Consider the following 14432-nt stretch of genomic DNA (forward strand, 5'->3'; position numbering starts at 1 on the left):
CCCCCTGCTCCCCCTCTTGCTCCCCCTGCTCCCACTCCTGCTTCCGCTCCTGCTTCCTCCACACCCCCCGTCCCTCCTGCCCCACCCTCCACAACCATTCCCCACCAACGCCCCCGGACCCGCAGTGTGGCGAGACGGGAGAGGCAGCTGGACTCCCACCCCTGAGCTTTCCTTTCCCTTCCTCCCTTCCCTCCCCTCCCCTTCCAGCTCCCTCGTCCCAGGTTTCCCCCTCCCTTCTCCCACCTTCATTCCTCCCTCCCCCCACCCCAGTTCTGTGAAATAAACAGATGTTTTTGTTTGAAAAACAGGTGTCTTTATTTGACAGTAGGTAGGGAGGGGAAAGGGGAAGGAGGGGGGGTAGGGTGGAAGAAGGCCCCAGTGGGGCATGCAAGGGAGAGGTCAGTCCTCCTCCTCCTCCACCTGGAAGCTCTCCCGCAGGGCTTCCCGGATCCGGACGGCCCCCCACTGGGCTTCCCGGACGGCGGCGGTGCGGGGCTGACCGTAGTGTCCAGCCACGCGGTCAGCCTCAGCCATCCAGGCTGGCAGGAAAGCCTCCCCCTTCCGCTCACACAAATTGTGGAGCACACAACATGCCGCCACCACGGGAGGGATGTTGTGCTCGGCCAGGTCCAGACGGGTGAGGAGGCATCGAAAGCGGGCTTTCAGTCGTCCGAAGGCCCCCTCCACCACGATGCAGGCCCTGGTCAGCCTGGCATTGAAGGCCTGGAGGGAGGGATTGAGGTGCCCCGTGTAGGGCTTCATGAGCCAGGGCTGCAGTGGGTAGGCGGCATCCCCCACCAGGCACACGGGCATGTCCACGTCCCCGACCCTGATGTGGCGGTTGGGGAAGAAGGTCCCGTCCTGCAGCCGCTGGCACACAGAGGAGTTGCGGTACACCCGTGCGTCGTGTGCTTTGCCGGACCAGCCCACATTAATGTCCGTGAACTGTCCCCGGTGGTCACACACGGCCTGCAGGATCACAGAGAAGTACCCCTTTCTGTTGACATACCGGGACGCCTGGTGTTCCGGGGCACGGATGGGGATGTGCGTCCCGTCGATGGCCCCCCCTGCAGTTGGGGAAGCCGAGGGCGCCAAATCCCCGGATGACGGCGTCCGGGTCGGCGAGGCGGACCACCCTGCGGAGCAGCACCCGGTTGATGGCCTTGACCACCTGCGGAGAGAGACACAGCAAAGCGCCAATCAGTGGGGCGCCCGGGTGGCTGGGAGCATGCGTGTCCTGGCAGTGCCCCGCGCCCCACTCCCGGAAGCAACCCCCCTGGCGGCGTGTAGTACGGCCGGGACAGCCCGACCCCTCCGGTGTGGGGCGCTTTCGCCTCCTCCTGCCCCCCCCTTTGTCCCTGGGGCGGCCCATCCCCTCCTCGCAGCCCCCCTCCCCCCCGGCTCAGTGGCCGACGAGTGCCATACCTGCATGAGCACCGCTCCGACGGTGGATCTCCCCACACCGAGCTGGTTCCCGACGGATCAGTAGCTGTCCGTTGTGGAGAGCTTCCAGAGGGCGATGGCCACCTGCTTCTGGAGGGGGATGGCGGGTCTCATGAGAGTGTCCCTTCTTTGCAGGGCAGGGGCGAGCCACTCGCAGAGCTCCAGGAAGGTGTCCCTCCTCATCCTGAAGTTCTGGGTCCACTGTCGGTCAGGGCGGAGAGGCAGGGGGCTGACGTGCACCAGGTGGTGCCAGGCAGCCTCGAGCCATTGGTGGCAGGCTTGCAGCAGCAAGTCCAGAACGTGCACCAGAAGGTGCAGGGCGAGCCGTGGCTCCATGTTGCCACCTGCGGCGGCCCCCCCCGAAGGGAAGCACCGACACAGACGGGCACAGAGACCGACGCTTTGCTGTCCCTCGGCGAGGTTGGCAAGCAAGCAGGAAAAGCTGAGAACCGGCTGTCCAGGGGGGTCCCTTTAAGCACGAGCCTCAGATAGCCTCAGACAGCAGCCACACAAAGCAACTACTGACCTGATGCCCTGCCAGAACCGGTTTCAGCTGCCCTTAAATGCCCCCTGCGTCCAATCAGTGTGGACGCGCTAGTTCGAATTAGCAAAACGCTAATTCGAACTAGTTTTTAGTTCTAGATGCGTTAGTTCGAATTAGCTTAGTTCGAATTAACTAATTTGAACTAAGTTAGTTTGAATTAGCGCTGTAGTGTAGACGTACCCCTTCTCTCTGTGTGGAGATGGGGTACAAGAGTGGGGGCAGGGCACACACCCTGACATCAGCGCCCCCCTCTTCTCCCTCCCACACCCTGCACAGCAAGCAGGAGGAGCCCAGGGGGGCAGCTCCAAGGCAGAGGGCAGGAGCAGCATGACAGTGGGAGGAGGCGCAACTGAAGTGTCTGCACATGATAGCTTCCTGGCCAAACCAGTCAGGATCACCTGTCAGGCTTCAAGATCCACTGGTAGATCCTGATCGACTGGTTGGTGACCACTGGTCTACAGGGTGACCCTCCAACCATCCTCTGGTACCACAGTGTCACAGGTTGTGCCCACACTTGGCCCCTTGGTCCCCTGGTGGGACCCCCTTCTCCAGTGCAGCAGCCTCTTCTCAGGGAGCCCACTCCAGTACAGCAGCAGTATGACAGCCCTTTCTCAGGGGGCCACTCCAGTGTGGCAACCCTCTCTTGGGGAGCCCATTCCCACCTGGGGGCTCTGCCCCTCCGCCTCTGGGCTGGAGCCTCTCAGGGCCTTCCGCACACCTGCCTCTGCGGTGAGCCCCCTTGGGGGGGGGAGGTCCACTCCCTCTGGACCCCCCAGGGCCTCTACTCCCAGAAGGAACGGTGCCACCCTGTTCTCTACACCAGAGCAGCTCTCAGCCAGCCCAAAACAGAAGGGTTTATTGAGCTTTGAACGCAGCAAAGGATCCCTCAGGCCTGTAGGCCTGGCCTCTTTCAGCCCCGCATGTCTGAGTCTGCCTTGCAGCCAGGTGAGCCCCGCCTGCTCTGCCCTCTGTCCAGATCAGAAGCCCCTGTCTTCCAGCAGGGCCTCCAATATCCCCAGCAACAGCCCCTCCCCTGTGCATTGTCTTCTCCCCAGGTAGAGAGGGTCACCTGGGCCCCAACTCCCCTCTCCTCCATCCATTGTTCTCCCCTGTCTGGAACCAGCTGGGCAGGGCACTGAGGTCTCCTCTCTGCAGCCCATTGTCTTTCGTCTGGCCAGAACTGGTTGTGCCCTCTGAGCGGGGTCAGCCAGTCACCAGAGTACCAGTCTCTGGGGCTCCAGTTCTGTGCTGTTCTCTGCAACAACAAACTCCCTCTCCCCTCACCTCATTAAACCAGTAACTCCCAGGGGCACTGAGTGCCCCCCCTCTGCATGGAATCTCCCTATGAACCTTCAAAAGTCCTCACCCTGGAATATTCTCACACCTATATGGGCTGTGCATATGCCGTCACACGCGGTGGAGAATGTGGGCACAATCCAGGCCCTCCTGGAAGGTACAGCTAGAGGGGGAGTGGGATAGGGGGAACTACCTAGCCCCTGCAACCAAGAAAGTGATGGAGATGGAGAAGTTCCTGCAATGGATGGCAGAAAACCAACAACAGCAAGTGGCCCAGCAGCAGACGCAGCTGATACAACAGTTGACCCAACAGCACCAACTGCAGATGTCACAACAGCAGGAGCAGCAACAACAGCTACTCCAGGAGCTGACTACCCAACACTGGACCCAACAGAAAGGTCTGGTGCAACAGGTTGCTATGCTGGTACAGCCAAGGGGTCCACTAAGCCCCGAGGACAGTGACAGGTGACACTGGGCTAGGGTTGCCCATCTGGCTAACAAAGATGGGGCCGGGGATGACCCCAAGGCATTTTTAGTCACCTTTGAGCGTGTCACTATGGCCGCCTGCTGGCCTCAAGATCACTGGGCTACCATATTGGCCCCTTATTTAATGGGACCAGTACAGATGGTGTATTGCAATCTGGGTGCCCAAGATGCACTGGAGTATATGCAGGTGAAGGCAGCCATCTTAGACAGCACCGGTGTTAGCCCAGAGACTTAACAACAAAGGCTGTGTAAAGAAGGGTACCCCCCCCCCCCCAGGGCATGGCCCTGGGCTGTTGCCCAAAGAATCTGAGACCACTGCTGGAGGTGGCTGAACCTGGAGGGCTTAACTGGACCCCAAGTCACCAAGATGGTAGCCCTGGAGCAGTTCATACAGGTACGACCTCCAGGAGCTGAGGAGTGGGTGCAATGACATTGGCCAACCACACTGATGGCAGCAGTAAGCCTGATGGAGGATTACCTCGCAGAAGAAGAAACCAGATCACATACTTGATGGTCAGAGAGCCCTTGGAGACGAGAGGGACTGGGATGAAGGAAACCCCAGAGGAAAGAACCGTTATGGCCCCTACGCACCTATTACACTTGGCAAGATGAAACATAGGGTGGACTGCCTGTCACTGTCTGCACACACCCCCCCCCCCCCCGCAAGTCTGACCGCCCAAGGTTTGGATTTGGCCACTTTGTCCGGGTGCGGACCCTCAACTCTCCTCCAGGTCACGTTCCTGTTCCTCAGGAACCATATATTTGTGACTATTGACGCCCACTGACCTCCACGGGTCTGCGATGACTCCACCCTGCTTGAAGGGTGGGTAGGTGGTCCCCGCCCAGGGCCCTGAAGATAGGAGGAATTCGCTCCCTGGCTGGCTGGCGGGGCCTGCCCGAAATTTGCCAACCTGCGGGCCAATATCCAAGGCCCCACCCTGAGCCACTTCCTACCCCTCTTTCCAGCACGTCCCCTGGCCCGTTACTCACAGCCTGCACCGCCTGAGAGAGCGCCGAGTCCGCCAAACCACCCCAAAGTCTCCCCCACTGCTGCTGCAGCAAGAGCCACACAAGCAGGTAGGCCCCCTAGTCGGCTGCCCCAATCCCGGCTAAGCAGCCACCAGGGACCGTAAGTCGGACAACCCCGCTGTCCTGCACTCCGTCTGAGGCCCGGCTTGGCTCTCCAAAGCTCTCTGGTTCTCCTCCATCCACCTTCCCTGGCGTGCCTGGCGAGTTTAAATCCCCCGCCAGGGCGCCACCCATGCAGGAGGGCGTAGCGTCGGTGTCCCTCCTCCCCCCGCCCCTCCCCCCTGATGTCGGGCTGGCGCTAAACCCCCTGGCCACGTGGGAGCATGTGCCGCGCTGGTTCCGCCGCAGGGCCTACTCTGCCCACAGCACCGGGGACAGACCTGCGGGAGTGTGGGGCTCAGACACCCCGTCACACTGCCAGAGAGCGGGGAACCGTGATACTGCAGGGAAGGAAAAACCTTCACAAGGGGAGAGGTTCACCCAAGGGTGAGGTACGGTCCACCAGCCCCTGGGATTGTTGTTGGGAGTGTGGCCAAGGAGGACACTTCCAGAAGGACTGTCCTTACATGGACTGCAACTACAGGCAGGTCTGGGTGGTCAGCCATCGGGCGTGCGAACCCCAACCTGGAAAATTGGTGATCACTGTGGTAGTAGAAGGTACGGAGGCCACCGCTCTGGTAGACTCTGGCTGCAGCCAGACCATTATAAGAGAAGGCTTGGTACGGGACCTCTAGCTAGCTGAGGAGATGCTCAACCTCCAGTGTATCCATGGAGATGTGCATCCTTACTCGATTGCCCGGGTAAACTTCTAAGTTCGGGGCTGAAGAGAGCTCCTCTGGGTAGGGATGGCCCCACAACTGACATACCCGGTGGTGTTAAGATGAGATTGGCCACAGTTTCAAGAGGTTGTGAGGGACTGCGACTATTGCTCCACAAGAAAGCGACAACCTAAGACGCTAGGGTTTCCTGTGGAGACAGACCCTCAAGAAGGTCCCTCTAATCATTCAGGACTCGAGATATTCCTGAATCCAGGTAGAGATGGCCCAGAGGAGGACATCCAGGTACAGCTGGAGAGGGACATAGACTTTATGAGAGAACAGAGGGAAGACCAAACCCTGAGCTGGGCATGGGAACAGGCTACGGCCCGCAACCCAGGAGAAATAAAGGAGACAAGACACCCGCAGGGACCGTGCTTTGAGATCCAGAAGGACCGACTGTATCGGGTGGTGGCCGACCCTCAGACTTGTGACTAGATACACCAGTTAGTAGTCCCTCGGAGGCTGCGCCGAAGCTTCCTTCACTTAGCACATGCCACTCCCTGGGCCAGACACCTAGGCAGGGAAAAGACCCTCCAGTGGGTGGCCTGGCAGTTCTTTTGGCCTGGTATATATCAGGTTAGAGATTATTGTGCCTCATGCCCTGAATGCCAGCGAGCTGGGCCTAAGGGTGTACCTAAAGCCCCCCCCTCATACCTCTGCCAGTTGTAGGTGTACCATTCGAGCAGGTGGGGATGGACCTGTTGGGACCCTTGGAGAAGAGCAAGATGGGGAACCAATTCATCCTGGTGAACAGGGGTCAACAAATTATGGAGAACCCTACTTACCAGACAAAAAAGGGACTCGCCACCCTCCTACACAAAAAGTGTTTTTTTGTTTTTTTTTAATGGCATAAATTCCTAATAAAACAGTAATTACTAATACATTATTAATAAATATCTTATAAACCTCTACCTTTTCTCTCTGCTGCCATGTCTCCTCCCCTTGCTCCATCAGCTCCCCTGGTGCCTGCTGCCCCCCAACTCCTCACCCTCCTCTGCGGTCCTGACTCCTGCCCTTCTCACTGCCCTCAGCCTTCCTGAGACCTGCCCCCTCCACCAGCCCTTCTCTCCCCCCCGTGCCCACTCCTCCAGTAGCCCCACTCTGATCAAGTGAGCTACCCCTCCTCAGCCCCTCTTCTAACACCTCCCTCTACACACCTGCCCTGCCTCTCTGCTCTGGTGCTGGTCCCTCCCCTGCTGGTGTCTGCCCTTCTGCTTCACCCCCAGAATTCCCTGGCACCTGCACCTTCCCTTAGCCCTGCACCCTCCTGGTGCCTCCCCCTTCCCTCACTGCCCCTGCCCCCTTTGCCCTCTTTTTCCCTGATGCCCACCCCCTCACCACCCTCTGCCCCCGTTCCCCTCCTGCCCCTCTGTTCCCCTCCTGCCCCTCTATTTCCCTGTGACATCAGAACCAGGTGTGGCAGTGACTGATCTAAATCGGTGGCATGGCACCTGTTCTAGACGGGGTACTCTCCCCTGAAAGAACAGGTGAGCAGCTTGGGAGTCCTCCTGGACCATTTAACATTCGAGAACCAAATTTCTTCGGTGGCCAGGAGTGCTTTGGGCAGCTTCAGCTGATCCGCCAGCTGCGACCCTTACTGAACAAACATGACTTGGCCACAGTGATCCATGCTCGTGTTACATCCTGACTAGATTACTGTAATGTACTTTATGTGGGGCTGCCTCTAAAGAACCTTCGGAAACTTCAACTGGTCCAGAATAGGGATGTTAAGGACTAGTCGATTGTTCGACAAGCATTTGCTTATCAGATAGTCTGTCGACTAGTCGATTTCCACTCTCCCCCCCCCCCACCCCCGGCGCTGCCTCTATAAGATAGAGGCAGCAAAGCTGAGGGAGAGGGGTACTTCAAAGCGGCAGCGCTGCACAGCTGAGCCGGGGATCAGTGGGAGCTGAAGATACTCAGTGGCGTGAAGGATGAGGCCCTGTGTTGACCAACTCTGTCTGGGCTCCATGTTGTTCCTGGTGCAAGGATTCTGGTTCTGCACACTCAGCAATCTCTCTCTCTCTCTCCCTCCCTCCCCCTCTCCAGTTCTCCAAGCCCAAGCTGCTCACCACCTGCTCTGCTGTCCGAGAGATCCGGAGATGCACCTGCCTTGAGATGCCAGACATGAACACTTTTGTACTCAAGGTAGGGCCCATAGGGACAGACAGTAGGGTGCAACAGGCAGTTACCCCTGGTATGGGATAGAGTGTGATCCGCCTGGCTCTGAGCCCCCTACGGAGCCCTGCAGCAGGGAGCAAATGCTATGTGAAATCCACAGCTAGCCTAGGACGTGCCTGCTCTCTGCAGCGTTCAGTCCACTCCTGGTGTTATACTTTAATCACATGGGATCTTTTTCAGGGGAATAAGGCAAAATGCCACATTTATTGATAATGTAACATTATTCTAGCATATGCATGTAGTATACTGACCCCCCATCCCACCCCACCCCACACACCAAACTGCCTTGTCGATGTTATAGTTACCAGTCTGTTGCTCACATCTAGTTACTGGCCAGGCGATTTGATGTGAGGAAATGGGGAGCAGGGCTTCTGCCAGTCTGGACTGGTACTCCAAGCTTGACAAGATGAGATCTGAAGACCCATGCAAGACACCCCATCTTTTATAGGACTTTTCTCCCATTCAGTTCTATGCATTGTGCACTGTCAGCTTCTAATCAGTCATAATCAGTGTGTGTAACATCTGTTTATCTGGAAGTTGTTTTTCATTGTCAACATGTCGTATTATTCATTTTAGTTAGGGGTGCTTGCCTTTAACTCCAAGGCCGTCTCTGTCCTGCATCAGTCTCCCTTTTACCCAGGGCTCATTAGATAGTGTCTTGGTGCTCCTGAGTCTTTAACTCCCCCTTTGGCCATCTGGACACTGAGGTAACCTTCAAGTTCTTCTTCAAGTGCTTGCTTATGTCCATTGCCAGGGCTTGACAAATGGCAGCAAAACCTACTCACCAGCTCCGCACTGTGCATGCGCAAGACCCACATTGCGCATGCGCGCACCACCGGTGAATGGGGCAACCGGCTGAAATCTACTCGCCATGGATGAGTAGATTCAGTGATTTGTCAAGCCCTGTCCATTCCACTTAGGTGTGCGCGCTGCGTGCACAAGTTCCAGAAGCTTTTTCCCCTTAGCAGTACCTGTTGGGCCAGCCAGGGAGCCCCCTGGAGTGGCACCAGTATTATCGGCACATATATACCCCTGCTGGCCCTCCGCCCCCCTCCTTCCTACCTCGTGTTGGTTGCTGGAAGGCTTGGCTTGCTTTATGCAAGTGCACCCTTAGCACCTCTTATCTTTTGTAAATAGTTCTTCAAATAGTTGAGTGTTGTCCTAATTACTTGTTTGATTAGAAGTAATTAGTAGGTAGTTTCTCCCCCTTCTCCCGGTTGGGACTCATGTTGAATGAGGCGAAATCAACCCTTGTCCCTACTCAAATAATAGAGTTAGTGGGGGTGAGGTTAGATGCTATGACAGGGTGAGCGTCTCTACCGAGCTCCAGGTTTGCAGCCATGAAGGACATTATTCGACAGCTCCAGGCTACTCCTATGACAACCGTGAAGCATTGTCTAATGCTGTTGGGCCACGTGGCAGAATACACTTAAGTGGTGCAAACACCAGACTGCACCTCTGACCCTTGCAGGCCTGGTTGGCAAGGGTCTTCTGCCGGCTTGCAACCACATCAACACTGTGGTGACCATCCCACTGGAGATCCTGTCCACGCTTGACTGGTGGCTGAGGGAGAGCGAAGTGTTCTGCAGGGTCCCCTTTGCCCAACCCCCTCCCTTGATGCAGTTGATGACAGATACCTCCGATACCAGGTGGGGAGCTCACCTAGCAGACCTACGGACACAAGGTATGTGGTCTCGAGTGTAGAGGTTGTTGCACATGGGAACTGAGGGCAGGAGCCTCAATTGAGGGGCAATTGTGTTTCCGTCTTGATGGACAACACAACAGCGATGTGTTATATCAACCGACAGGGTGGTGCTCGATCCTCTCCCCTCTGTCAGGAGGCCCTATCCCTCTGTGACCTTTGCATCACACAGAGGATTCACCTACAGGCTACCTACCGCCTGGGGGCTCACAACACCTTGGCAGACCGTCTCAGCAGGGTATTCGCAGCCCACAAATGGTCTCTCAAGGAGGAGGTGATGCACCTTCTTTTCCGCATGTGGGGGACTCCCCTCCTCGACCTTTTCACATCACAGGTCAACAAGAAGTGTGCCCAGTTCTGCTCATACTGAGGTCAGGGCCCCGGGTCAGTGGGGGATGCCATGGGGATGTGGTGGCCTGCGTGTCTCCTGTACGCCTTCCACCCTTTTCCCCTTGTACACAAGGTTCTCCTGAGGGTGTAAAGGTACAGGGTGACAGTGATTCTGGTGGCCCTGGCCTGGCCATGCCAGCACTGGTATACCACCCTGGTGTTGCTGTCCATGGAGGACCCCATTGCCCTCCCTCTCGTGCCAGACCTCTTGACACAGGACCTGGATCAGGTTATCTGTGCCATCCGAACCTATAGTCCCTTCACCTCACTGCTTGGAAGTTCCATGGTTGAGGGGGGAGAGCTCCTCTGTTCAGATCCGGTCAGACAGGTACTGATGGGGGAGTAGGATGCCCTCTACCAGGGCAACCTATCAGGCAAAATGGAGGAGGTTCTCAATTTGGGCCATTCAGAAGGGGGGGGGGGACCCCTTTCGGGCCCCCATCCTTCTGATCTTAGACTACCTCCTCAAACTCAGGCAATGAGGGTTGTCTACCTCCTTGGTGAGAGTACATGTGGCGGCCATTACAGCCTTTCACCAGGGGGAAGGTGGAGTCTCTGTCTTCACTCATGTGATGATCAAGCGCTTTTTGAAAGGCCTGGATAGGCTCTACCCCCAGGTTAGACAGCCTGTTCCCCAGTGGGACCTGAATTTAGTGCTCTGGGGTCTCATGCGCCCCCCCCCCCCTTTGAACCAATAGCTATGTGTTCCCTCTCTAATCTCTCATGGAAAGTGGCCTTTCTCATGGCTATCATCTCCACTAGGAGGGTGTCCAAATTGCGGGCCCTTTCTTCGGAGCCACTGTACATTGTGTTCCCTAAGGACAAGGTGACATTGCGTCCACACCCTGCATTTCTACCTAAAGTGGTGTCCCTGTTCCACATGTCCCAGGAGATTTTCCTACCGGTCTTCTACCCTAAGCCACACGCAAATGAGAAGGAGCCAGGAGTCCTTTTATTTAGAGAGGACAAAACAGTTTCATAGGTCGACTCAGCTCTTTGTCTCTATAGCGGAAAGGATGAAGGGCCTTCTGGTGTCAGCTCAGTGCCTGTCCTCATGGATCATGGCATGCATTAAGGCGTGTTATGATCTAAGGGGAAAGCCGGCCCCTTCTCTCTCAGCCCATTCTACCAGAGCCCAGGCCTCCTCAACGGCATTCCTAACGCAGGTGCTGATCCTAGACATCTGTAGAGCGGCTACATGGTCATCGATCCATACTTTTACTAACCACTATGCAATTACACAGAGCAGTGTTGCAGTCTATTTGCTCTCAGGTGATTCCCAAGCTATGCCGGCAGGGGCAGAACCTAAGTGGAATGGACATGAGCAACCACTCGAAGAAGAAAAGACTGTTACTTACCTGTAACTGTTGTTCTTCGAGATGTTGCTTATGTCCATTCCAATCCCACCCACCTCCCTTTCGTCGGAACATCTGGCAAGAAGGAACTAAAGGGGTGGGGGGCCAGCAGTGGTATATAGGCATCGATATGCCGGCACCACTCCAGGGGGCTCCCTGACCGGCCCAACGGGTACTGCTAAGGGTAAAAAGCTTCCAGAACTTGTGCACGCAGCGCGCACACCTAAGTGGAATGGACAGGGCTTGACAATTAGGGCAATCTACTCGCCCATGGCGAGTAGATTTTAGCCCGGTGCGGCCGCACAGCGTGGTCTGCGCATGCGCAGTGCGTCAAACCGCGTGGCTAGCGAACGGGGCTCGCTGTCGCTTGTCAAGCCCTGGGAATGGACATAAGCAACATGTCTCAAAGAACAACAGTTAGGAAGTAAGTAACCTTTTTTTAATCTCTCTCTTCAAATGCTCACATTCCTTACCCATTCACTACCCCCCCCCCCCCCACCCGGACTACATAATTGCTTCATATAGGCTAAAAGTGTTAACTTAACGAGTAATTTACTAGTCGATAGGCACTTCTACATTCCTCCTTTGAAATGTACAAGAGCCCCTGCTAGGAGCTCCATGTACAGCCCAGGGCCAGCAGGAAGTCCCGCTGACTCTGGGATGCACACAGGTGTCTGAATGGCCCCTGTGACTCATTCTGAAAATACACTAATACACCAATATTTCAATTACCAGGACAATTTTTGGATTTTTCATACAGATACCCTCTTTACAATAAACAAAATAACTGCCAATACCAAGATAGTCCTGTAGCACCTTATAGACTAACAGATGTATTGGAGCATAAGCTTTCGTGGGCAAAGACCCACTTCGTCAGATGCAAGGAACTAAGGGGGTGGGGGGCCAGCAGCGGTATATAGGCACCGATATGCCGGCACCACTCCAGGGGGCTCCCTGGTCTTTGCCCATGAAAGCTTATGCTCCAATACATCTGTTACTCTATAAGGAGTAACGGTAGTTCGAACTAGGAAGCCTAGTTCGAACTACCTAGTCCGTGCTGCGTGTAGCCGCGTGGCACGGGGTTCGAACGAGCGGGGTTTTAAAAATGGCGGTGCCCAGTTTATGCAAATGAAGCCTGGGAAATTCAAATCCCGGGCTTCATTTGCAAGTGCGGTATGCCTACATTACCCTCCTAGTTCGAACTAGCGGGGTAGTGTAGACATACCCTAAGGTACCACTGGACTCCTTGTTGCTTTTGCAGATCCAGACTAACATGGCTACCCCTCTGAGACTTAATACCAAGATAGTAATCAGAGGACAGTGAGAGGGATTAACAATAAAGAAAATGTACCAGTATATCAGCAAAGGGAAAAGTATATCAGTAACAAAAAACAAAATGATAATCAGAGAAACTAAAAATAAACCTGATGTATTGGGGACTAAAGGCTTTTTCACAGAGGTGGGAGTGTGACTGATAATTTGGTTGGAGATGGTAGAAGTAGAGGAAAAGGAGTGTACCCTAGTGTAGTACCCCCTCTTTCCCCAAACACAACAATGCTAGCACAAGACAGACACACAATATGCAACACAGAACATGCAACACAGAAAAGCAACTTTGTGACACTAGAAGCATGGTGTTTCTGTTGCTCTTCAGCTGGTACCAGCTCTTCTGATGTTCTGTAAGATATAAGAACCTGCAAAAACCTTAAGCATTTTAAAAACTGCAACTATTAAACTGCAAGAACGTAGGCATCACAAGTACAGCAAAAGAGAAAAAAAACCCATAAGCACTGGGTTATGGTAGGGAGAAGCAAGGAACTGGGGTGGTTCCTCCCACATGCTTAAGCTGCCCTCAGTGGGCCCACTTCCCATGAGGGCCTCAGTCACTTTGGAACACTTTCACTTTCACTCCCCTGATGAAACCGCCCCTGGGGCCCATGAATCCACATCCTTCCTGCCTAGAGAAGGAGGAGAGGGGAAACGGGGGGGGGGGGGGGGGGTGGTCCCTTATCCAAATAACAAAATACCAGACATCTGGAAGGGGGGGCAGGCATATCAGGGTTCACACATTCCCTACTCCATGCCATCCTTTTCCTTTAATGTACCTGGAAGGGGGAGCAGGCATATTGGGTCCCCACACGCTCTCTACTCCACAGAATCCCTTTCCTCTACTGTTCCAGGAAGGGGGAGCAGACATTGGGGTTCCCACACGCTCTCTACTCCATGGCATCCCTTTCCTCTCCCTCAAACCACAATCTCTTCCAGCCCCATCTCACAATCCAACCCCCTCTGCACCTCAATCCAGTGCCTCAGGTCACAACTACCTCCTTAGCCCAAACTCCCTCCTAGACTCCAAGCTTCCTTCTACATTTAACCTTCATCACAGACCCCCACATTCTTGGAGTGACCCCCCCCCCCCCCATAAAAATCATTGCCCACCCATGCGCTATCACTAGTGCCCCCTTGTGGTGGTCTGCCCATGTTCTCCACCAGTTAATGTTACCCCAAAAAATTCCCATTGGAGACCACCCAGGGTTACCCTGACATGGGTTTATTGTTTGAGTAATTAGCACTCCACTGTATACACGACAAAAATAGAGCTGCCACCAAAGGTTTAAACTAAAGAGGGAATCAGCTAGCGTGCTCTCTCTCTCTCTCACACACACACAAATAAGCCCCCCCCCATTCATTCACACACATTCATTCCTGCCCTCACACACTCACACAGGCATATGGGTTGCAAAAGGAGCCAAGGCGTGGAGGGTCTGTCTGCTGATCATGGCTGGGAAGCTGGTCAGGAAAGACACTGGCTGTAGAGAGGAGTTTCTCAGGAGCAGGGGGAAAAGAGAAAGAGTCTCGTATGTGCTCCCTCTCCTTATATTGTGTCTGAATGGCCCCTGCAACTCATCCACCTTGTCACCAGGGAGCATGCCCAGACTTCCCTTTATCCAGCAAAGCAGCATTCTGATGACTCATCACCATGTGCTCCAGCCTTGCAGTTCCTAACTCCCACTTACACTCTCTCTCTCCCTCCCTCCCTCTCTCTCCATCACTCAGGGGAGAATGCAGTTTAGAGCAAGTTACAAACAAAGTAGCTGAGAGTTACAAAGTTGCAAGGTTTGACAAAGGATTACAGTGAGTTGCAAACTTTGACAAAGATTGCAATGAGTTACATTTTAAAACCTTAG

The 14432-nt window shown here is 55.0% G+C and overlaps 1 protein-coding gene across 1 annotated transcript in view; it reads left to right on the plus strand.

Annotated features, from left to right (window-relative positions):
• The first annotated feature begins 3506 nt into the window (after positions 1 to 3506).
• Positions 3507 to 14432, plus strand: part of LOC106731741 (SH2B adapter protein 3-like) — a 41461-nt gene continuing 30535 nt past the window's right edge. The window contains exons 1-4 of the mRNA XM_075914765.1: positions 3507 to 3707; positions 5326 to 5455; positions 5807 to 5859; positions 7666 to 7764. Coding sequence (XP_075770880.1) covers positions 3507 to 3707; positions 5326 to 5455; positions 5807 to 5859; positions 7666 to 7764 — 483 coding nt within the window. The remainder of the gene's footprint in view (positions 3708 to 5325; positions 5456 to 5806; positions 5860 to 7665; positions 7765 to 14432) is intronic.

The sequence above is a fragment of the Pelodiscus sinensis genome, unplaced genomic scaffold, assembly GCF_049634645.1.
Source record: "Pelodiscus sinensis isolate JC-2024 unplaced genomic scaffold, ASM4963464v1 ctg43, whole genome shotgun sequence".
In the NCBI taxonomy this organism is placed as follows: Eukaryota; Metazoa; Chordata; order Testudines; family Trionychidae; genus Pelodiscus; species Pelodiscus sinensis.